Source organism: Primulina eburnea, chromosome 3, assembly GCF_022965805.1.
Source record: "Primulina eburnea isolate SZY01 chromosome 3, ASM2296580v1, whole genome shotgun sequence".
NCBI classification, from domain to species: domain Eukaryota; kingdom Viridiplantae; phylum Streptophyta; class Magnoliopsida; order Lamiales; family Gesneriaceae; genus Primulina; species Primulina eburnea.
Genome location: NC_133103.1, coordinates 35,441,826 through 35,465,271, shown reverse-complemented (window position 1 = coordinate 35,465,271; position 23,446 = coordinate 35,441,826). Strand labels below are relative to the sequence as shown.

The following is a 23,446-nucleotide window of genomic DNA, read 5'->3' as shown; positions in this document are numbered from 1 at the left end:
ACAATATATATATATATATATATATATATATATATATATATATATATATATATATATATATATATATATATATCATGATTTAGGTAGGTATGAACACTACCAATCCTATGTATTGAAATATATGAGAGAAATGTTTTTTCTTTTCTTTTTTAATTGGCGTTTTCACTTTTCAGCCATTTGCTTGTGAAATACACACATGGGGGACCAGCTATCGTACCTTGAAACTAGGTTAACCAATAATGGGTTTAGAGTTTAACATAAAAAATAATATTTTTCATAGATAACTCAAATAAGATATTCATCAAACAAAATATAATTCGTGAGAATGTCTCATACAAGTTTTTGTCAAAGTTGTAATGGAATACAATATTTATTCAAGATACTAGTTTACAAAATGTAGAGAATGGAAGAAAATGGGAATCAGGGTGAGAATTGTAGAAAAGATTAAAATCGTAAATTTAATTATTATTACTAAAAATTGAGAATAATATAAATGAACTTAATGCTATAATTGTCTTTTATTTTAAATTTTTTAAATATATATACTAAAATATTGTTAATTATATACTCAAATAAAAAATAATAAAAAAAAAATATTATAAAAATAATAATGAATCAAGCATCATCCAAGAATAATTAAAAGCATCCAAGAAAAAAATCTGCATTATTTCCATTAAACTATTGCATTATATTCTACATTACATTATTGTAGTAGGTACTATATGTATGTTAATTATTTTGTTTGATTAAATAGTTCTTGTTTTTATAATTTTCATATATTTTATTTTGTTTTGGTTTTTTATTTTTAATATTTTTGTTGCTGTAGCACGATTATTTATTTTTAGTTTGAGGAGGGTGGTTTTGAAAAAAAAAAAAAAACACACACACACACACACATATTTACATATATATATATATATGTATGTAAATATATATATATATATATATATATATATATTTATTAACATTCAGATTTTTTTAAAAGAAAAAGACGGAGATCATACTGAAATTAATTTAATTTGAAAACAAATCTTGCAGTTAAATTTAAATAAAAATGATATAATTTTGTATCTCGATTAATTAACTATAATATGTGGTTTTATATAAATAGACATAATTTTCTCCACTTAAAAAACGCGGATCATTAGATTAAAATTAGTTAGTTTAGATCTTTCATCTTTAATATAATTTATAAATAACAATAATATTGTAAGACTGAGCGCTTGTCGTTTTACCAAAAGCTATAGTCAGTGGTAATGGTGCAACTCAAATTTTTTAAATTGCACAACTGCTCAAGCATCACGGTTCGATTACTCTACCAAATAAGGACACTTATTACATCTAATAAATATAATACAGAATATAGAAGCATGGGTAGACATATTGTATAAATGATATATTTAATTCTTTAAAAGAAATTATTTTATCCTTGAGTAAAATATCATTTGTAATTTTTGTAAACAATAAATGTCAAAAATACATGTGATTTATTTTCGTACGCTCGCATAAATGTGTATGATACATGTAGAGTATATAAAATTATGAATAGGTCTCTTATGAGATGGTTTCACGAATCTTTATCTGTGAGACGGGTCAACCATACCAATATTAACAATAAAAAGTAATATTTTTTCATGGATGACGCAAATAAGAAATCTGTCCCACAAAATACGACTCGTGAGTGTTAGAGTAGATGCCCTGCAAGCCAACGGTTGGCTAGAGAATTTATTGACTCAAGTGAAATAAACAATCTTTATTTTAATATAATTTAATTTTTTATGGTCTTGTTACACTTTATCTGTATACTCATGCAAACAACATAGATAAAAGTCCTTAATTATGCTTTAATACAAATGAATCGTAATTCGATGTTGAAACTCATTTGTAAACACTGCATATTCTAAATTCGTTCCTAGTCGATTCAGTCGCCTAAAACAGGGATAAAGGCCGCTTGAGCTCGAGACTAGCATCTGTGATGTTGTGTACTGCGTTTCTTGGTAAGGACATAGAGATGTCCAAACATGCAGATGGGTAGTCATATGATGATTATACCGAACAGCCCTCCCTCGAACTTTCCAAGTGGTTATCATTTATCGAGATGATAAGTCCGTAGTTATGATTGTACACCATTAGTCCTTATGACCCGGGACAACACTGAGGCTCTATATGCTAAGACTGTGCTTTGACTCGTTTACTGACTCCAGGAGAGTCATCAGGTGGCGAGGTTGGGTACAGTTGCGACACATATAGGAGCCAGTGCATTGTAGTCGGGGATTCACCCCTCACCTACGGTTGTGGATATCCTATGTGATCTGATGAAATTATAGTGCGTGGAATTTCTGGCCAAAGTATGAGATGTACGTTAGAGAATGAGTTCTCAAATAGTACACGCGATGCCATTATTATAGTTATCACATAGTTATCGAATTAATATGCAACCCTCGATGAACCAATGGTTGCAGATTCGATCGGGATATATGAGATGAAGGGACCGTACTGCACGTTAATCATAATCGACTGGTTCTTGCAGGCACTATCAGTGATACCTAGGGAATCATGGGACGATGCTACTAGACGCTCTTACCATGATCCGATGGGTGTAATCGGAAATAAGTTCTGACATTCTTAATCAATGTGTTGATGAAGAATTAGGCTAACTAGGGTAAGCCCGAATAAGAATAAATATTATTCTGAATCACAAAGAGTTGTGAACCTATGGCTAGCTGTATCCCTAAACCATTGAGGGTCACACAAGCACTGGATCGTTTGTTCCCGTTGAGAGAATATATTCAAGGAGTTTAATTTATATTATGATATAGTAAATTCAAGGAGTTGAATTTATGATAATTAAATTTTGGGAAAATAAATTCAAGGAGTTGAATTTATGATATAGTAAATTCAAGAAGTTGAATTTATGAAATTTGAAGATAATAAATTCAAATAGTTGAATTTATAAAATTGGATAATTTAATTTATTAAACTCAAAAGTTGAGTTTATTAAATATTAAATTTTGGAGGTGTTAAATTCAAGGAGTTGAATTTATAATTTAAATATTAAATTCAAATGTTGAATTTATAATGGATTTAAATTAAATGTAATGGGTGTATGTATTATGAGCTTGTAGGAGTACAAGACCAACATACAAATTATTAAGGTTCTTAATTGGACTTTAAAATATTAATTAATTAATTAAACTAGTTGGACTAGAGTAATTAATTTATTAAGCGCATTAAGTGTTTGATTTAATTAATGAACCCTAAGCTTATATATATGTATTAGGTTTAGGGTTAATTAATCAACCCTCATAATTTTGAAAAAAAAAAACTAGCCTCCACCAATTTCTCAATGGTGACACACGAGAATAGTATCTCCAATTCCTCAAAAATTATTTTGGCCACTTTTCAAGAAAAAGAAATTTGAGTCCTCTCTCAAATTTTTGATCTCAACGTAAAAACTTCTTTCAAATATTCTAGTGCTATTTGAAAGATGATCAAACTATCTAGTCGTGGGCCTGATTAGAAGAAAGGAGTCTCTTGAAGAAAGTTCGTAGAGATTCATCAAGAGCTAGATCTGTAATACCGGATCGGTTGATGTCCAATGATTTATTCACCAAAAGTATAACTTTTAAACATCCTATGAATGTTTATGTTAAAATCATATGAACGCCCAAAGCAAAATTTATTTTGATTGTCAAAATAAACAAAAATTTTAAAATTTCCGTTGCATTTGAGCTTGTAGAAAACTGAGATCCAACAATGAGATCGTCCCACACAAATTTTTGCATAAAATTATATATATTAGCATGGACATATCTGTGATCGTTTCAGAAATCAGATTAGATCGAAAGACCTACTCTTTCTATTATATGAAACAAAAGCATGGGCAATTGAATCCTCCGCGTCGACTGCGCGTCTGCCTCTGTGGTGCAAATTGTCGTATTTTAGGAGCTTCTCCCAACCCACACCCCACCTCACACCTCTGCCCTAAATATCCGCGAACTATTGCATCACACCGCGATTCACTCTCCTTCGAAAGATCCTCCAAGAATTTATTTCATCTGGGTTCTTGTTTTTTGCCGGAGAATAGGCCAGGTCTCATCAAGAATCTGATCACAATCAATTCTCAACCTGGCCAACCTTGTAATTATTCAGTAACTAGACATGCATTCCTTCTCTTTTTAAGCCGCTGTGATTGTTCTTTTGTTAATCGTCGAATATTCGTTGAATTATCCATGTCAAGAAAGTTGGACATGGAGGGTCTATGTTTCTTGGTGTTTCTAGCTTAATCTATTAGTAGCATGCTCGAAGAATGGTTGTTTCTTGATGTTTTTTTTTTCTGGAAATATAGGAAAAAAATTTGGCTTCTTTATAGTTAATAATTGATTTTTTTTTACTCGCTTATGTTTGTGTATATATTAAAGGGTAAGAACTTTGATCAAGAAAGATTTTTTTCCCCAAATAAATTGGGGTCCCAGCTTCCAAGAATTTTCTTGCGTTAAATTTCTGGTGCTTCATTTGAATCATGTGAAAGTGGGTTTTCTCATACCAGGATTTCTGTTTTTTCCCCCTATCTTCAGGAATGATTATGGTGAACCTTCAGGAGATACATATCTGAATTTATCAGTCTGGCAGAAGCTTACTTACTGAAGTTTTCTTCCTGCTTGAAATGGGTTGAGACGCAATCAACTAAAGCAGGCTTTGAAACCTCAGTACTCCACTGTCGTAATCGGTTTTTGTCATTGCTTTGGCAACTGCCCGTTGATTATGGCTAATTTTGATCAGATGTGATCTATATTGAATAAGCTGTTTTTGCTTATTCAGCTGAGAGGTTTATCTTTAGATGTGTGCTAGCTTTGCCAGGATATTACGTGTGGTAATTCTTCGAAAGTAAAATGGTGTTTCTTAACTGCTTCTGTGCTTCATGGAGGAATAAGAAAGATTCGAGGAGTGGAGTAAGCATGATTATTTTTTCTAAATGTTCCTTGCTTTGGTTTTTTGGTTCATTTTCCCTTCTTGCTCTTTCAATGTGTATGCTAATTGCTACCCTAAACTTAATTGTGTGCTTTTTCCTTTTCCCTATTTTTTAGGGAGAGAATCCTATTGACAATGGAAATAATTCCAAAACTTTGCAAGTAAAGCTTGAGCATCCCCAAAAATCTCTGGAAACTTTCGAGTTGAGATCAACTTCTTTTACTGTTCCAGTTCCTTTCCATGTCCCAAGAAGTTCTAGTTGTAACATCAAGGTAACAAATGACGACAGTCCACTTGCAGCTGATCGTGGAGAAGTGCACTATGAAGGGGGGGATGAGCATGAGGATGCTACTTTGCAGATGAAGAGGGAGAACTCTGATTTTAATTTAGTGTCTTGCTCATTAAACTCCAATGAAGAAATGATTGATATGGACTTTGATGATACATGTGACAAGATGCAGAACGACGATATTGAGGAAGTTTTCGAGGTAATTTCTAGTGGGCATGTTAGTGATCCTGGCGCGGGGAAAGTAGAATTTTTGGCTTCTCCGAAACTTAAGCGATCCTGCTCCGATTTAATCATGAGAAAATCATACCAAGAGCTTGCCGAGCACCTACATCCTGCAAAATCTAAATCGTACGAGGATATGCAAAGATTGACTGAAAGGTTCAGAGAGAGTATTTTTGAAGGGGATGCAACAAGCCCGGTTACCGTTACGACACAGAGAAGTGCTGACAAAGTAATATTGAAGAAGCATTCTTCAAGTCAAATACTGCCCTCTAGAAGCAGGAGATTGTGGTGGAAATTGTTCCTGTGGAGCCACAGGAACTTGCATAGATCAAGCAGTGAAAAGCCACAGCCAAGTTATATCAAGACTGCTGTTAATCTTGAAGGTGGCTACTCTTCAGATACCATAGAACCAAAACGAGGAATACAGGTGAGCAAGTTTAGACTTCCCTTTTCACAGAGTGATGAAGTGATCGATAAAGGAGATTGTGATGACTTAAATGATGAGAGATGGGACGGACTTTATGGAGTTTCTGGTATGTGGCCTCAAAATCAGTGGGTTGCTTTCCCTACGGAATCATCCTCTCCTTTGGCCAGAGTCGACGAGTGGGTGAAAGAAATTTTGGTACTGCCTCCATGTCAAATCGAAAATGATGATTTCATTGGAGATGGTGTTGACTTTCCTCCCTCTCCTGATAATGGTGGTGAATCATCATCCACTCGACGTCCAACTATAAGCATACCTGAGGATATATCACATGCTAAAATTGTTATACAGTCTCTAAATGCTTCATCAACTGTGGCTCATATGACAGGCATTATGCTTAAAATTATACCACCGATTTCACATTTGTCTAGTCTTCGATCCGTGAATTTGTCTGGGAATTTGATAGGTAAGAACCACAAGCCATTGAACTGTTACCATTATTTCTTTTATTTCTTGGTGATTTATAATTTATCACTCTCATACTGCAGCACATATTACTCCCGGATCTCTTCCAAAGGGTCTACACGTTTTGAATTTGTCCAAGAATAAGATAAATGTTATTGAAGGTTTGAGAGAATTGACTCGGCTGCGAGTGATTGATCTCAGCTACAATCGAATTTCTCGGATTGGTCAAGGTATAAATCTTCTGCTACCATCCCCTTTTAGTCAAGGAGAAAATTATATTACCACTCTTGTTTGTCCAGAATATAATATAGAAATAATCCTGAAGTTTAGAATGATTATAACAAAAACATGTCCTTAAAAGGATATTAAAAATCAAGCCTGTGGTAAAAAGGACGTGGCTCTTATCTTCCGAACCATTGATGTAATTTACGCGTGATAGAAGTTAAGTGATAAATATCTGATGAAACTCTTGGCTTGAAATTTTATTAGGATTATCGAAGTGCACACTTGTTAAAGAGCTCTATCTTACTGGAAACAAGATTAGTCACGTTGAGGGGCTACACAGGCTTTCGAAACTGACTGTGTTGGACTTGAGCTTTAACAAGATAACCACAACAAAAGCTCTCGGTCAGCTTGTTGCAAACTGCAATTCGTTGATAGCTTTAAATCTGCTGGGAAATTTAGTTCATAGCAATATCGGCGATGACCAATTGCGAAAAACAATGTGCGGTATCCTCCTAAAGCTAGCTTTCCTCAACAAGCAGCCCATAAACTCACAGAAGGCTCGAGAAATCCGGACAGATGCCATTGCTAAAGTTGTTGGAGACAGCAGCAGGCGTAATGTTAAAAGAAAAGCAACAAATAGGGTGACTCAAGGGACCTCATCGGGTACTGGTTCTCGTAGAAGAAGCAGCGCCACTGCTGCACAGACAAGCCGGTTGAGATCGGAGAGTCGGCCTCGAAACCATCATGCATTCAAGGACGATTTGTAATAAATTATGTTAATTCGGTTTTTGTGGTTAGGTTGTGAATCTTGACTTCTAGTTTGATTTTCTATGCTTTATCCTATAATAGATTTGATTATTACTTTCCCTGATGCTAGCTTTCGTATCAAGATATTTATTCAGTTGCAAACTGTTCTTGGATGTTCTTCAGTAATTTGATAGTCTGATCAGTGATTGGTCTTTGTATACCTTTGAACTTTGAAGAGAATTTGTAATTTGTATAAAGATATTATGATGTGGTTGTACAAATAAATTTTTTGAGTCGGGGACGCGTTTGTTAGTTGCCGTTAGATCTTGAAGCAAATATTTCGTCTTAAATTTGAGACTTTAGTTTCCCATAAGTGTCAAATGAGATTACTTCATGAGATGTAAGTAGTCGGCACTGGTCATTTTTTTTTTCTTTTCTTTGAAACAATAACATAACTTTAATAGGAAACCAATGGTGTCCATTCTTTCTTTTTCTTTTGTTTGGAGGTAAAGAAAGACAAAATGTACATTGCGACATCCAGCAAATATCATAGGATTAGAGGCGCAAATTGAATGTAATGTATGGTATCATATAGGAGGAGCCATCTCCATTTAATGAAATTGGACAAACATTTAATATCGCATGTGAGTGGCTTAGACATCACATATCGTTCATGTTATTACATTATGGAATAAGCAATAAGTATGATCATACATAGTAGGTCTCATTTTACAATAAAAAATAATAGATTTGACTTAACAATCAATATTTTTTCATGGCTGATTTAAATAGAATATTCGTATCACAAAATTGACTCATAACATCGTCTCACATGAATTTTTGTGAGATCTCATGTGCATTTAGAGAAACTATTTATATGAGATACAAAAGAAAAAAGATGATCAGAGTAAAACTGTTTATATGAGATGTATGTTTTCTTAGCTTTTTACTGACCAAATTTAATTAAGAATATCAACTAATAAAGTTATATTTTTCATAAATATATTTCAAACTGCAATTTCTTCAACTGAATGCAGAAAATTAAAATAACCCCTACATGCTCCTCCATGAGAAAAGTAAGTTAATCATCATTTTGACCGGAGACGAACGAACCCAACCGCGGTGAGGGGCGTCTCTTACACAACTGATGTAAATAAATACACTAGCAGGACACATTAACAGGGGATTAAATAATCTCAAGCTTCCAACAAATGTGAGACAGGGATGAACATCTCTCCAAGGCCAGAGGCGAGGGAAGAGCGCGCGAAGATAGGAACACTTGAAGGGGAGGGGGTAAGAAACAGCATCTGAGATTAAAGCACTTCTATACAATAATAGATCGTTCTTTGTTTATTGTGTAACATTCTTCACAAATAAATTTCATCTTATAATTGTGCTCTTACAATGAGACATCACAAGGAAAACTAGCGTATAGCACTATAACAATTTCACTTTCCCTGTAACTACATGGCACCCCCTATGTCCTTGCGGCTTCATAGGAGTTGTTGGGTTGTCGCAAATGCAATTTCGACTTTTGGCTTCAAAACTGTCATTCCAGACTTTACGTGGAACTTATGGTGGTAAATTTTTATCCAAAAAAGAATGTGAATATTATCATCTACAAATATCTTTAGCTAACCGGCATCTTTCAGGATTAGCTAGCTTGTCTTTTGAAGAAAGGCTTCTGGCAGATTAAGAGTTTCTCGTCACTATTGCTTTCAATCTCGACAACTCGTGCCTCCCATTTCAGATGTGCTGTGAGAGATCTAGCAAACTCAATAAGATGAGCACTGTCCCTTAAAATCACCCATCCCTGCATTTGTTTATTGATTAGCATAACAAAAGACTGAAGAATATGCAGAATGCAGATGGTAATAACAAATACACTGGACGGATTCATGATCATTGAAGGATTTTGTTGGAGACGCCCTTCTTTAATAATTAGATCAATTTGTATTTGTACCATAATTCGTTAGCAGATAGACGGACAAAAGAGGAACGAGTCAGCATGTGCAAAAAATTATTTGTTCATCCTCGTTCAAACTTAAGAAGTATCAAGAAATTTGAATCAGGACTTTCGTAATATGTGGTCTTCAGATTATCCAAAAAAGGTTTGCTTTCCATCTGCTTGCTTTAATATCAGAGACAGATCTAAAACCAGATCGACGGTGTGGCCAACATCAAAAGCATAGCCATTATTTTTACCAGTCTTGCTTTACTGTACATTATCAATGCATCTATATATACAAATTAACTCATTGTTCAAATCACAAGAGAATGAATTCCAATCTAGATAAAAAAAAAATCTGTATCAAATACCTCTGGACGAAGCAAACGATCCATCTCAGTAAACAGATCTAGCGCCTGGCATGCGGGATGCTCAGAAAATTGAAGGGAGATAAGCCCTTGACCATGGACCAAATCATATGTTCTCGGATACGTGGGAAATGGTTCGCACCTGTGTGAAAAATGCCACGGTAAAGAAAGAAAGTGGTAAAGGTACAAAAATTAATTACAAAATGTCAATGAGAAAAAATAAGCAAAAGACTGCACTTATTTCAGTTCACTCTGATTATATGTGGGGGTCGTTCATTAGCAATCATTGAATCACAATTATAATTCAAGATGCGGGAGAGCGTTACTTCTCTTTCTGGAAAACCTGTTTCTGTTTTCTTGAGGGAAGGAGCAGAACAATAACTATCACAATGAAGAAAAAATTAACATTTGCATTTATAGTGTAAACCACATATAATTTCTGAGATTACTCTATATACTTAAAGCACCCTTTGAAAAATGGAATTGGCTGAAAGGAGAGTTAAAGTAAGACCCAGATGCATCTTGGATAAATAATATTGTGATCAAATTCATAATTTCCAATGTTGTCTAGTTGCACAAGGATATATAAACACCTAGGTTCATTAGATGAACCAGGAAAAGTTTCATGAAGATTTGATTATAAAAAAAAACATATCCTGCAAGAAGGAACATAGCTATCCTCTGGTAGAAATTGGCAAAGACGAACATTTCTAGGTTTTCAACAGCAACAAATTTCAGAAATCAAACCATGGGATAAGACGTCAAAGATCCTCAGTAAAGCGGGAACACTCACATGCATGTTATGACACAGAATCATATTTAACTTGAAATAGGATTTGATAAGTAGCAAGGAAAACAGAAACCAATTATAGTCTCATCAAATAGAATGTAAAACTTACCAGTCATGTTGCACTCCAATAAAACCCCGGTCAACTATTAGAGGCAGACTGTTAGGTCCTCTTGTAGGGACAACATTCATTACCCACACAGATTTTCCAGTTTCTAACAATGCAGCGTTGAAACCACCAAGACGAGCATTCATATCTAACACATTTCTCAGCATGTTAAAAGGTGGCGAAGGATCCTCATCTCCAGGTCTCTTTGGGTGATCAGAAAATATTAGTGGTGACAGCAGAGACCAATAATTACTGACGGCTGATTTCCAGTTAATAGCATCTTCGGCAACCTCTTCTGACTGCAAACCTAACATGAAAAGAAAAGAAAGTCGTCATTGTTTTGCTCAATTACAAAGAACGAACATGAAGCGACGAGGTCTTAAGCCTTCAGATATTTATGATGCTGTGACATATCTACTAGTGTGCAGATAAACTCTTTCAAGATGATACAAAAAACGAAGTGAAATCTTAGGGTAACTGATCAACACCACCTGAGGTTACGCTTAAATACTGCAAACCTCAATGAGGTTTGAGAATTACAGTGACAAACAATATATGACCAACTGGTACAAGTCCTTGAGTAAAATAATCGTATGATGAGTAAAGTTAGCCCAACCTTAGAGTGTGTCATAAAAACTAGGGGGTGATTTTTGTATTATGCCCAGCCTCAAGGGTTACCATTGTAATTAACTCAATTCGTTAACATATAGTACCATGAATTTGAAGTTCAGTTGAGCTCAGCGTAGCCTGCGAAGGCCATTTTCTTCTTTCTTCAACGGGGATCCAACGACGGCCCTGCGTTCCACTAATGCATGACTGGAGTGGCCGGTAATATGGAGACTCGATGTCATGGGCCTTGCTACAGAGAGTAGGAGAAGCAGTTTTCCTAGAATACAATCAAATGGTTCCTTCTTAGGGGTGATGCATCATTTACATATGCAACCGTTAGTATAGTATATATAGTATAAATTAAAAAAAATTCCCACATCCTGGCAAAAATCTTGGTCCTGGTTAAAATATATATATATTTGTTCACTTTAATATATCTTATCCACAATCACAAAAATAGTTCCACAAGTAACATGTTTCAACATAAGTTAAACATACAAATAACCCTGTTCATTAGGGACAGGTGAGATTTATATAAAGACACGAAAAATTAGGTGATTCATATGTAGCCTTGCCTTGCTGAATAGCATTTCTTCTTGCTAGTCTTCTTCCACACAACAGTCTCATCTTGCTGCGGCAACATCTCCCAGCAGAGATTTTCTGCTAATGACCGCACTGCATTCCACTGTTTCAGGTTAACCTTATTGCGAAGGGATCGCTGAGAATTTATGAGTGGACTAGTCCAGACAAAATATCCACCAGGCCGCAACAAACGATCGGCCTCAAGCAAAAATAAACCATCTGCGCCAAAAGACGAGAATCACTAAACAGAAAAGGAATTATTCTCGATGATAATAATTATGATATGATAACTAAATTTAAAATAAAATTATGATATTTGCAAAATAAACACGCATACAGGGTACTACACTGTATTTGACACTAGATTGAATATATAAACATATCCTTTTATGCACAGATTAACTAGCAAGAAGTCAATCTTGCTTGATGGAAAAGCAGAGTGAGCCCAAAAGAAGTTTCCAAACAGAGTTAGTGCTCAGGACCCTGCTGTTGAATCACACACCCATGTTTCTGAGCTTAACAGCAATTTCCAAACAGAGTTAGTTACGATATGTTTTTCTTTCTGCGATCAGATAATCATAGAAAAAAAATGAAACCCAAGAATTCAATGTCTGAATTTTACCCCTCTCTCATACCCCTTTTCTCTCTCACTGTCCTACCAGCGTTACCCGTCCCTCATTCTTTTTCTTTCAGCTGGTCCTTGGCAAAACCAGGAATTTTGCCAGCTTGATTAGGGAACTCCTTAATTGTTTAACCTACTCTTTTACGACTTCTCTTTTTCCCTGAGGTAGATAGGAGCCGCGAACTTCATCATTATCTCTTCATTTCATTATGTATCTAAGTCCAACTTGTTAATTGAACTTCCGTCTTTATGCTAAAGCTTCCAGAGGAAATAGGGCTTCTATGAAATTAAAAACAAAAAATAAAAATGATAGCATAGGTTGTTTTTTTCTTTTCCGATGATAAATGTTCTTCGTTTACCTTGAATAGCTGCAAAAGTTCACAATACATTCGCTCTTCAAAACCCAAGGTTACAAGCATACTGAAAATTTGTAATTATTATATCATAATAAATGCAAGATTCTAATTGTTAGAAAATCCATATTGTTCCCCACATGCAAGCAATCATTTTGAATCCTATCAATTCTTTTATGCATAATCGTTACCAGGAACTATTCTGATATGCCTAATGTATAGTTTAGACAGAGAGTAATTAAAAATAATAATTCATTCAGGTTTAGTACTTAATTTTGCTTGTTAGCAGCACTTCTTCCACAAATAAGGAACAATAGAGGCAACCGAAGCAAGAAAAAGATTTTAAAATTACCGTAATAGAGTACCTTTTGCATCCCAATCAACACGACATCTTGCACAATGTATCATATCAAACGAAAGGGACGGGTATGGTAGCTGCTTTGACGTAAATGAGCCAATCATTGCTGGAAGACCTCTTTCTAGCGTTAATTGAACTTGACTGCCTGAAGCTTCATAATTTGCTATACACATGGTCAATAGTTGGTTGGAAGATAGATGCGCCCCAAAACTACCATAACCACATTCTATGTCCAGGATCGTTCGAACCTAAAATTAAACAAACAAAATAGTTATATTCTTGAGCACATGATGCATGATCGCCAAATTACTACATAGAATAATATCCAGCACTCAAAATATGGCGCCGTCGCGATAAAGCTGCATAATGGCTCAAAAAAATCACATTTCGAGTTATAATTTCAAGGGTGTATAGCTCTAAGATAATTAAGTTGGCATGATGGATCCAAGTAAATTCACAGTGAAGGTATCACTTAGTAACAAACTTAAAAAAGCACTCTCTGTAAGATTTTGAATTATATCCTACATTAATCAAGCTGCCAATCATTCGCGGGACTATTAAATGAGAGTATAACGAAAATCTAGAAAATTTCATTTATAATTCCTGGCATTTTAATCTATAATTTTAGTAATCTGATAACAAAGTACTTCGCAAAAAACTGTTCATGTTCGGAACTTCTGCAACAAAGCTTACAAACAGGGGATCAAGATAATGTTTGCTAGTGCAAACCAACAACAGAGAGTTATCTCAACCAAAAGCTGGAACCATAAACATCCAGCTCAAATTTACTGGCATAATTCACATGTTGCAAGAGATGACTGTGTGGAGGATAAACTGTAACGGGTGCAATTCAAAAATACAAAAACGCCATAGGTTGTCAAATGATATAGAAGGTAAATCACACAAATAAAGTATGGCACTATCAACTTACTCCAGCTTGTAAATAATTATCATTTTTTAGTCCAATGATTTCTGCAATTTGATGGGCGTAGTCTTCAACATCAAATGTAGAAGATACTGAACGGAAGGAAATCTGGTCTTCATCCAACATCATCATCCTGCAGTTTAAGATGGAGAAAAAGCTCCAATAAAGGACCTGAACAACAAATACTGTTTGTTACCAAGATTACAAAATCAACTCTTTCACTCACCTTTTGGTTAAACTTCCCGAAGATAGCACCTCTTGTGCTGTGATATTAACATTTGCAAACCAGATGACATCCTTTCCAGTAGGCCACCTGAGTGGAATCTTATAATTGACAGGTGTAAGAACCAAACATTTTTGCTTGAAGCCTCTTTCACAATGGCGATTGTATTCTTCACCATTGGAAAATCCCAGAGCAAGATTTTCCGTTACATTGAAGCAAGGCACGTAGTTTTCCGATTCCTCAGAACAGTAATCCAATTCTCTCATTCTTAAAGAACCAAGAGACAGCTCCCCGATCTCATGAAACTCTGAGTACAATTGTTCTTGAAGCCGCCTATATCCATTAAATATTTTCCCTCTGGACATAGAGGTTATAGAAAGTGTCCACCAGAAGGAACCAGTAAGAGCAAGAATTACAATCACCACTAAACTGAATTTGAGCAAAGAGACTGTCACTTTATGCCTACTCCTCAGAGGACCAGGGCTAAATGGATCAGAAACGAATCCATTCTCACTCAAGCTGTGTTTAGAAAATAATTTATATGGAAAAAGAATTCGAAGAGGGGATTTGATAGATAAATATGCATGATCACCACCATTGGTTCGAGTCTGATCCATATCTTCCTTCTCGGCCCTTTCTTTCATCCGAGAATCTTCCCACAAATCATGACTATTATCTGAGAATCTCCAGCCTCCACCTGACACACCTCGATGAAGAGGACGTGACATTTTATAACCTAAGACACCACAAAAAAGAAGGAATCGTTAAAGAACACAAGCACCATATGGGCCAATCACAGAACATAAAAACATCTTTTTAAATCATTTATTTAAAAAACAGCCCAACTGAGTAGAAAAAGCACAAGTGCCATTGATATATCTGCTTCCAAATTACATTTTTAGATCCTCCAAATCGTAAAAAGCCGCAATATGTGATATTTTTAAAAAAACAAATACTATATTAATCCAAGAGATGTAGATTTCCAGTTTACATGTAATGTGAACTGAAAAGCAGAAATAAAATATACTCGCCATCCATTAAAGAAACACACCGTTTAATAATAAAATTGAGTAGATTCACTCCAAAACATAACTAAAATGCCAAGGATTTGCCTTACTCACCAAGGAACACACAAAAAATAAAGCTGGATGGAACCTGAATTCAGGCTGAGCTCAATCACTCAAGGCAACCAAAACAAACACTAGAGATGACAACAACCCAGAAAAACCAATTTAGATCAACATAATAAAAAACCATTAAATACGTCATCTTTCCATCTACGATTCGAAATCGCAAAACAACAAAAGAGAGCGGTTGCAGAAAACAGCAATTTCATTCCGAGCATTCATTCACCTTGAGAGATGCAAATTCTGCTGACGCTTAAACAAACCCCCAACGCCCCCACAATTTCAGCCTATTCTGCTGCGGTTTTTCATGAATCCACACAACCCCCAAGATTTGCCTTGTCCCACCTCCTCACCTCATTGTCTGATCTCTCTTACACACCCAGTCACCCCACTTCCTAGCTCCCAAATTCACCCCACAGCCAAACAATCTCTCGCACTCGAGTTGGGTCCCTTTTTTGGAGAGAATCCGAGTGAAAAAACAGCTGAAATTAGAGAAAATGGGAAAGAGAATATCATCTGCCAAGCTCACACATATATACACACACACACACACACATATATACACACACACACAGTAAAATGCGTGTATTTGTACCACTGTGGATCCAATCTCACCATAGCTCTCTCGTGACAAAGACAATGTTTTTATATATTATATATAATTATTATTGATAATATAAAAAAACAATTATTCGATTTAATATACAAAATTAATTTATAATTACACTTAATTTAAAATATAATAAAAAAAGATTTATGGCACAAAATAATACCATGAAAATAATTTATTATAAAGTATAACTATATTATGCAACATTAAAATCGCGCCAACTACCAATTTGTATTTTATCTTTTTATTCTTTGATAATGATTATGCATCCCTTTCAATTATTTAACTAATTGTCAAATATTATTTGACTCTAGAGTTGAACTATGACATTTAAAATTTTTGAAAAATTTTGAATTTAAAATATTAAATCTATTTAAAATGTATACAGGCCATGAGACGGTCTCCCATATTTATTTTCACGAGACGCGCTGAGTGAGTGAATTCATATATAAAGTGAAAAATTAATATTTTTATATAAAAATTTATATTTTTTCATTTGTAGGTCAGATATGATATCTGCATCACAAATATAAATACATATATATGCACACACACATATATATACATATAATTTTAATATTCTGCACACTTACCGTGCACATCTATGTGAGCATCGATGATGTGTCACTCGTCCATTGGATGCGCAATTTTTCTATGTTTCATCACATCCAATAAGTGAGTGACACATCATCGGTATTCACATAAGTATGCACAGTAGATGTGCAGCATATCAAAACTATATATATATATCATGAAGTATAATTGGACTAGAATAGTACGTACGCGAGCTACTATATGGAGTTTAATCAAATACTTCATTTTATTTTATCTTATTGTACCATTTGTTTAATTGTAACATTTAAGTAGAGAGAGAAACAAAGTAGATGTGGCAATGGCCATTAATTTATGGAACATAAAAATTTATATTAATGATTTTACGAGTCAATTTTATAACATAGATATTATATTTAGGTTATACGTGAAAAAATGTTATTCTTATTCTAAATATAGATAAAGTTGACAAGTTTCACGAATAGAAATATATGAGATTGTCTTATAAAAAAAATATTTTTTTTATAAAAACATATCATGTTCACAAAAAAAATAATCAAACAATTTGCTCATCTTATAATTGGGTAACAGCTCACTGTGTAAACATTTTATCGAGTAATAATCTCTTGCGCACGTTGTGTGTGTAAATTGATTTTTGTTAAATGTATAATATTTTTAATGTTGATTAGTTTGTAAAAAATAATGAGTGTGTCTCATGTGAGACCGTCTCACGGAGCATAATCTGTTAGACGGGTTACAATAAAAAGTAATACTCTTAGCATAAAAAGTAATACTTTTTCATAGGTGATCCAAATAAGAGATCTGTCTCACAAATATGATTCGTGAGACTTTCGCACACAAGTTTTTGTCAAAAATAATTTAAAAATTAGATTGATCTCAAGAACTTTAAATGTGAATTTTCATAAGATTTTTTTGGTAATTACTTAATATAATTATCTAAATAGACTTATTTATTTTTAAGATTTTTGAAGTTTTGTTCTAATATTCTTTTATTTTTAGTTACTTTATAATATAATAATATTAGAGAGATAAAATATATCGTTATCATCCAATATAATTTTTTGTTAGTATCAGATGTCCAATCCTATACATAATATCTATGTATGTACTATGTATATTGATTCTTGTTTTATGGTTCCACCTCTCATTATTCTCGCAGTTTACAGGGTTTTTTTTAAAAATAATTTAAAAATTAAAAATTATTTCAAAAATAATTTAAAAAAAAAAGTTTTGCAAAAGTACCTCAAAACGTGCTTGGGAAGCACGGACGCTGCTCACGTGGAGCAGCGTCCGTGCTTTCTAAGCACGGAGCCGCGCCACTTGGAGCGTCCGCGCTTAGCAAGCGCGGACGCTCCTACGTGGACTAGCGTCCGCGCTTTGTAAGCGCGGACGCTGGTCCATGTGGCATATTATATATATATATATTTTTTTTATACGTTTTTTTCTATTTTTTTTCTCATCCTTATATTTAAATATCTCTTCCTCAACCTTATCACTATCCACGTGGCTCTGCTCAATTCGTCGTCTGAATTCCTTCTTCTTTCCTCCTCTTTTCATTGTCGTTTCATTTTTGCATTTTCAGTTTCTTGTTTACTCTGTGAAAATTTTGTGAGAAGAAATTGAGAAAATCGACAACGTAGTTCCTAATGGCAGCTAATCGAAGTCCAGAAGATCTCAGTGTCCTCTATTTACAAGCAACACATATGTCATCAACAGTTTCTTCGTTAACCGTAGATGACATTGTCAAAGTGAAGAGGTCAGATAATCTGATTTGGAAGTTATTTACTGAGAATTACATACATAATCGTGTACTTGTATACTTAAATCATATGGGTTTTTATGGAGTGTTATTATGTGGTGCCCAAATTTATGATAATCATTTGATTACTGCTCTTGTTGAACGTTGGCGACGTGAGACACACACGTTTCATTTTACATGTGGTGAAGCAACAGTCACGTTACAAGATGTCTCAATAATTTGGGGTCTGACGATTGATGGTGAACCAGTCACAGGAGTAGATGTATCACATAAAGTTGAGGAATGGCAACACATATGTTTGGATATGTTAGGATTTTTGCCGGCTTCAAAACATTTGAAAGGTGGTCATATGTCTATGACTGCACTATACGATCATTGTATGTCTAACCTTGTTACTGATGATAGTTTAGAAGTTGATGTGGTGAAATTTACCCGTTGCATTGCGTTAATGATTATTGGAGGGATAATGTTCCCTGACTATCAAGGAGGGTCTGCTCGACTATTATTTTTGCAACTGCTACGAGATATTGACAATGTGAAGTCGTATAGTTGGGGTAGTGCAGTTTTAGCATTTCTATACCGTGAGTTGTGTAACGCATCACGTATAGAGAAGACTACAATGGCCGGCCCTCTATATATCCTGCAGGTATCATTAATGTGATGTTAGTATAAAACACAATTTTTTTGTTATATTTGTTGAAGTATTTTAATTATTATAAGCAGATATGGGCATGGAGCAGGATTAAATGTGTTAACCCCGATCGAGATGGGTTAACTTTAGTTGTACCTCCCGTTGATCCGGATGATATTATTCCAGTTTTTCCATATGGTGCAAGGTAATAATAGAAATTATTGTGATAATGTAATACATATCTTGTATATTTGTTGATATGTATTTGTTTTGATTGTTATAATTGCAGGTGGAATGTTGGATTTAGTTACACACATTCGCCAACTCATGCTGTAAGAATTATAAGGGATTCTTTGGATCGTATGAATCATAACGAGGTATTATACGATTTTAATATTTACTAGTGATTAAATGAAGAATATTTTATTTTCGTTAAATGGATATTTGATTTAAATCTTTTTTCTTTTTTACAGTTTAATTGGATCGTTTACAAGAAGAATGATCTAGATGTGAAGACGATTATTGATTCGTACGAAAACAAAATATGGCGATGTGTTTGTCCCCTTATATGCTTCGACATCGTCGAGATGCATAGGCCTAATCGGGTGATGCGTCAATTTCGAAGACGTCAATCAATTCCAGTGGCTGCCGTGGACAATGATGATATGCATACTATCACGAGGATAGGACATCGTGGGACCGATTGGAGAGATTATCATAGACATTCGATTGAGTTGTGGAATAATAGGATGAGATATGTTGCTAAAGGGGTGCGACACGGGCGCTCGATGCAAACAGACGAAGACTACTTTCAATGGTATAATCGAATAACTGTGCGCACCATATCACCTGGAGTTACTGTAGTTGGTTTTCAACCTCATCCGTACAATACTTTTGTTGGACAACATAATGTGCAACAAAATTTTAGTACGCCTTCACCTTTTTCACATCAGTCTGCATTGGGCTGGGGAAGTGACATGGTTGGGCAGCAAAGTGGGTTTGCAGGAACCTCTACTATTAATCCATCAATTGAATTGAATGTTGCAGGAACCTCTTCTACTCAACCTGGTATTCTCAGTAATTTAGGATTTCGTAACTTTAGTTCGTTTGGTCAGCCGGATTTTCAGACTCCGTACTGGTCGAACACCCAAAGTTTTACGAATATGCTAAATGTTGGTCCTCATCATCTTGTGCATGACACTCGACCACCGAGGAATGTTATTTCACCAATCACTTTTCCAGGTTACTCGAACGAGGAAATTCCTGAACAGGTACGATTGCGTAGAGGGACGAGAAGACGCAATCCTCCTGATTGTGGGACCGGTAGCCATTTGTATCATTACAATTATGACGATGATTCTTCAACGTAAATGTAACTTTGTCATTTTTATTATTATATCGTTACCATTGATGCATCACCTAAATTGTATTATATGTACAAATTGTATATTGTTTGCGTAACACATCGTTTCATAAAAAGAGGCATTGCAAATGATTGAAATTACAAAAGTTTAAAGAAGTTGACATTGCAAAACAAACATTAAACGAACGAAAGGGAAAGTTGGCAATTGAAAAGAGGCATCAAGACTCGCTGTCCTCGCCTGACAGCTCAACATCCTCATCCTCATCGTACTGAAAATCATCCTCTACGGGTCGATGTGAAAATGTTGGTGGGTTAGGAAATGGCTCGTCTGAGGCGCTAGTTGCAGGGAAGCGCTGTGCAAGGACACGATTAAAATCATGCACATAATCAAACTGCTCGCGTGTCATCTGCCACTGTCTCCTCATCATGCGCTCTAGGTCATCGAGACGCTGGTCTTTGCTCTGTCCCGTCTCTGCAGGTGCCTGTCCTGCGTGCCGTGCATGTCTTGCGGGTTGTGTCTGTGCTCCACTCCCTGAAGCCTCGCCCGGACCACTCTGAATATGCCTCCGTCTTTTTTCTCCATGTAGCCTCCCATGAACTAAAATATCGCCTTTCTTGTGCAATACTGGCTCACTATCATCCCATATAACCCCAGCTAGGCGGCAGAGCTCTGTGATGGTTGAAGAATGGGGCATGCTAACTGTGGATGTGCCCTGTGCAGCCTGTAGAATCGAATTCATAATCACCCGACCTGCATCAACTTTTTTCCCCGTGACGATGCAATACACCAATGCTGCTTTCTTCTTTGTAACATCAGAAACATGGCCAGATGGCATCATCCGTGCTGCGACGAAATGGTACCAGTTATATGCCTCCCTAATCAAGCATGTCGCAGGAAATGTGACCGGGGCTCGCTGATTATTTAGCTTCCAAACTGTGCCGGGGTCACAAAGTGTGTTCATTATCGTCTCATAGGGATAGGGTTCTCTCATAAATCTTGTGTAATCGTCGTTTTCGTAGTCCGGCATCGAGTACAACGAGTTAATAGTTTTGCTGTCAAAGGCAACCATCTTCCCTCTTATTCTGACGTGATAGTCCTCATGCCTAACCATCAAGTTAGCGTAGAATTCCCGGACAAGTGACATCACAGCATCTGTTGGTGGCTTCACAAACTCAGCCCAATGCAAATGCTGAGCCAGAATTAAAGCATCAGCAATGGGGAAGCTCTGATTCATCCCTCTTTCTCGCTGCATGTTTTTCTCTTGCAATTTAGAATAATTTTCAGCTGCTAATGCATCCCAAAAACGGAGTCTATCAAAACTAGTGCGCGACAACTGACTATCCCTACATTGAACTTGCTTGCCTCTCTTCTTCGGCGGCATATTTAAAATCGCGCAAATAACCTACAACGTACAAGGCAAAAAGTCCAACTTTTAATAACAAAATCCCAATTGAAGCATTATATCGAACACGTTATATGCACAACTTCTATAAGCTTCTTACTTCATAATTTGACATTAAATTATTGAAACATTCAGAACAAGAATAATGTTACCTTATGTTAGAACCGAAATTGTATTGCACTTCGACCTGAAATGTTGGAGGAGTCGATTGAATTTTAAAGGGAGGAGAAAGTTGGAGGATGTGGTGATGTTAAGGAGGAGGGATAAGGGAAGGGTTTTTTTTTTTTAAATAATAGTAATCTAGCGCCGCGGCTCTAGATGTGTAGCGCCTCGGCGCCAGATTTGCGCAAATATGGCGCCGAAGCGCTTATGAACTAGCGCCTCGGCGCTTGCACACCGCTGGTGCAGCGCCGAGGCGCTAGATGTGTAGCGCCTCGGCGCCAGATTTGCGCAAATCTGGCGCCGAGGCCCTTAAGAACTAGCGCCTCGGCTCTTGCACACCGCTGGTGCAGCGCCGAGGCTCTAGATGTGTAGCGCCTCGGCGCCAGATTTGCGCAAATCTGGCGCCGAGGCCCTTAAGAACTAGCGCCTCGGCGCTTGCCCACCGCTGGTGCAGCGCCGAAGCGCTACATGTGTAGCGCCTCGATGCCAGATTTGCGCAAATCTGGCGCCGAGGCTCTTAAGAACTAGCGCCTCGGCGCTAGATTTGCGCAAATCTGGCGCCAAGGCGCTAGTTCTTAAGCGCCTCGGCGCCAGATTCACGAGAATTTAGCGCCGATGCGCATATTCAGTCGCGACGAGGCGCCATTTTTTTTTCCATGAAAATTTAAAATGCAACACTTAACTTACGCCAACGCCGTATGAGATGAAACATTTGTGAGTTAATATTACATAACAACTTAGTTGTTTACATATCAGACGTTAATAAAGATGACAAAAAGGCTTCAGCGTTGTTGTCTTTCTCTTGAACCCGGTGTGTCCATTTCATTTCTAATTCGAGTTGTCCTGTCTCTACCAACTCTTCTTCTCTCACGTCTAACAGGGTTGTGGTACAACTCGAAATTTGGAGAATCCCAGTATCGCTCATCTGCAAGTGGTTGAAATCTGCTCTCGTACGTAGCCAAATACTCAGATATGTTATACCATGACTGCACAAGTGTCGTGGGATCCAATGCGTGCCACTTAGCGGTGCAAATAGCATGAGAACATGGGATGCCAAAAAACGTCCATTTACCACATGAACAATCACTGGTTGATAGCTTGACGACCTGCATATGTTGGCCACGACTTGGTCTTCCTACAGTTGCGACCGAAGCAGTTTGCTCACGTACATCGTATTTGGCAACACGATGTTCACTAGATTTCCTCGCCCATTTCTCATACTTCCGACATGCGTAATCTGACCACAGTTGATTATCGTGAACCATACGCTCACCTCTTGTCACACGTTCAATAAAATATTGTACGCACCTCTGAAGTGTCAAATGCACTATGGCAGAGATTGGAAGTCTACGAGCACCCTTCAACACACTGTTTAAACACTCCGACATATTGGTTGTCATCACCCCACGACGCCAACCACCGTCATGAGCCAAACTCCATTTCTCTTTCGCAATTCCATCCAAATATCGATGTGCCAAAATGTTTTTTTGTTTTATCGCCTCCATTATTGCTTCAAACTTACAAATTTGATTCTGGGTGCCTGCCGCCCAACATAAGTCTTTCAAATGCACGTCTTTGTATTTAGCATTAA

The 23,446-nt window shown here is 36.2% G+C and overlaps 3 protein-coding genes across 4 annotated transcripts; 2 read left to right on the top strand and 1 right to left on the bottom strand.

The window, feature by feature from the left end:
• Positions 1 to 3,860: 3,860 nt before the first annotated feature.
• Positions 3,861 to 7,529, top strand: LOC140827542 (uncharacterized). Of its 2 annotated transcripts, none has more exons than XM_073190233.1 (5): positions 3,861 to 4,140; positions 4,578 to 4,952; positions 5,088 to 6,372; positions 6,455 to 6,601; positions 6,861 to 7,529. In XM_073190233.1, the coding sequence occupies exons 2-5, from the start codon at positions 4,893 to 4,895 to the stop codon at positions 7,361 to 7,363; spliced, it is 1,995 nt and encodes a 664-aa protein (XP_073046334.1). In that variant the 5' UTR covers positions 3,861 to 4,140; positions 4,578 to 4,892; the 3' UTR covers positions 7,364 to 7,529. The 2 variants fall into 2 exon arrangements, with proteins under 2 accessions (XP_073046334.1, XP_073046333.1); XM_073190232.1 differs by having other exon boundaries at positions 3,861 to 4,151.
• Positions 7,530 to 8,651: 1,122 nt separating this feature from the next.
• LOC140827540 (probable pectin methyltransferase QUA2) lies at positions 8,652 to 15,925 on the bottom strand. Its single transcript, XM_073190231.1, has 9 exons — positions 15,581 to 15,925; positions 14,231 to 14,963; positions 14,011 to 14,137; positions 13,087 to 13,327; positions 11,740 to 11,965; positions 11,269 to 11,441; positions 10,559 to 10,862; positions 9,663 to 9,801; positions 8,652 to 9,156 (listed from the first exon to the last, which is right to left on the bottom strand). Exons 2-9 carry the CDS (start codon positions 14,953 to 14,955, stop codon positions 8,998 to 9,000), a joined length of 2,094 nt encoding a protein of 697 aa, XP_073046332.1. The 5' UTR covers positions 14,956 to 14,963; positions 15,581 to 15,925; the 3' UTR covers positions 8,652 to 8,997.
• Positions 15,926 to 17,967: 2,042 nt separating this feature from the next.
• On the top strand, positions 17,968 to 19,592 carry LOC140828470 (serine/threonine-protein phosphatase 7 long form homolog). The gene is made up of 3 exons (XM_073191422.1): positions 17,968 to 18,942; positions 19,020 to 19,132; positions 19,217 to 19,592. The coding sequence occupies exons 1-3, from the start codon at positions 18,184 to 18,186 to the stop codon at positions 19,329 to 19,331; spliced, it is 987 nt and encodes a 328-aa protein (XP_073047523.1). The 5' UTR covers positions 17,968 to 18,183; the 3' UTR covers positions 19,332 to 19,592.
• Positions 19,593 to 23,446: the final 3,854 nt, after the last annotated feature.

Bases quoted from the DNA above. Each gene is read 5' to 3' on its own strand.
- LOC140827542 (XM_073190233.1), top strand. From the start codon at position 4,893: ATGGTGTTTCTTAACTGCTTCTGTGCTTCATGGAGGAATAAGAAAGAT. The intron at 6,373-6,454 runs GTAAGAACCACA...CTCATACTGCAG, and splicing joins TTTGTCTGGGAATTTGATAG to CACATATTACTCCCGGATCT. The intron at 6,602-6,860 runs GTATAAATCTTC...AAATTTTATTAG, and splicing joins AATTTCTCGGATTGGTCAAG to GATTATCGAAGTGCACACTT.
- LOC140827540 (XM_073190231.1), bottom strand. From the start codon at position 14,955: ATGTCACGTCCTCTTCATCGAGGTGTGTCAGGTGGAGGCTGGAGATTC. The intron at 14,138-14,230 runs GTGAGTGAAAGA...CTTAAACTGCAG, and splicing joins TCGGGAAGTTTAACCAAAAG to GATGATGATGTTGGATGAAG. The intron at 11,966-13,086 runs GTACTCTATTAC...CTTTTGGCGCAG, and splicing joins TGTTGATTGGGATGCAAAAG to ATGGTTTATTTTTGCTTGAG.
- LOC140828470 (XM_073191422.1), top strand. From the start codon at position 18,184: ATGGCAGCTAATCGAAGTCCAGAAGATCTCAGTGTCCTCTATTTACAA. The intron at 18,943-19,019 runs GTATCATTAATG...TATTATAAGCAG, and splicing joins GCCCTCTATATATCCTGCAG to ATATGGGCATGGAGCAGGAT. The intron at 19,133-19,216 runs GTAATAATAGAA...TTATAATTGCAG, and splicing joins GTTTTTCCATATGGTGCAAG to GTGGAATGTTGGATTTAGTT.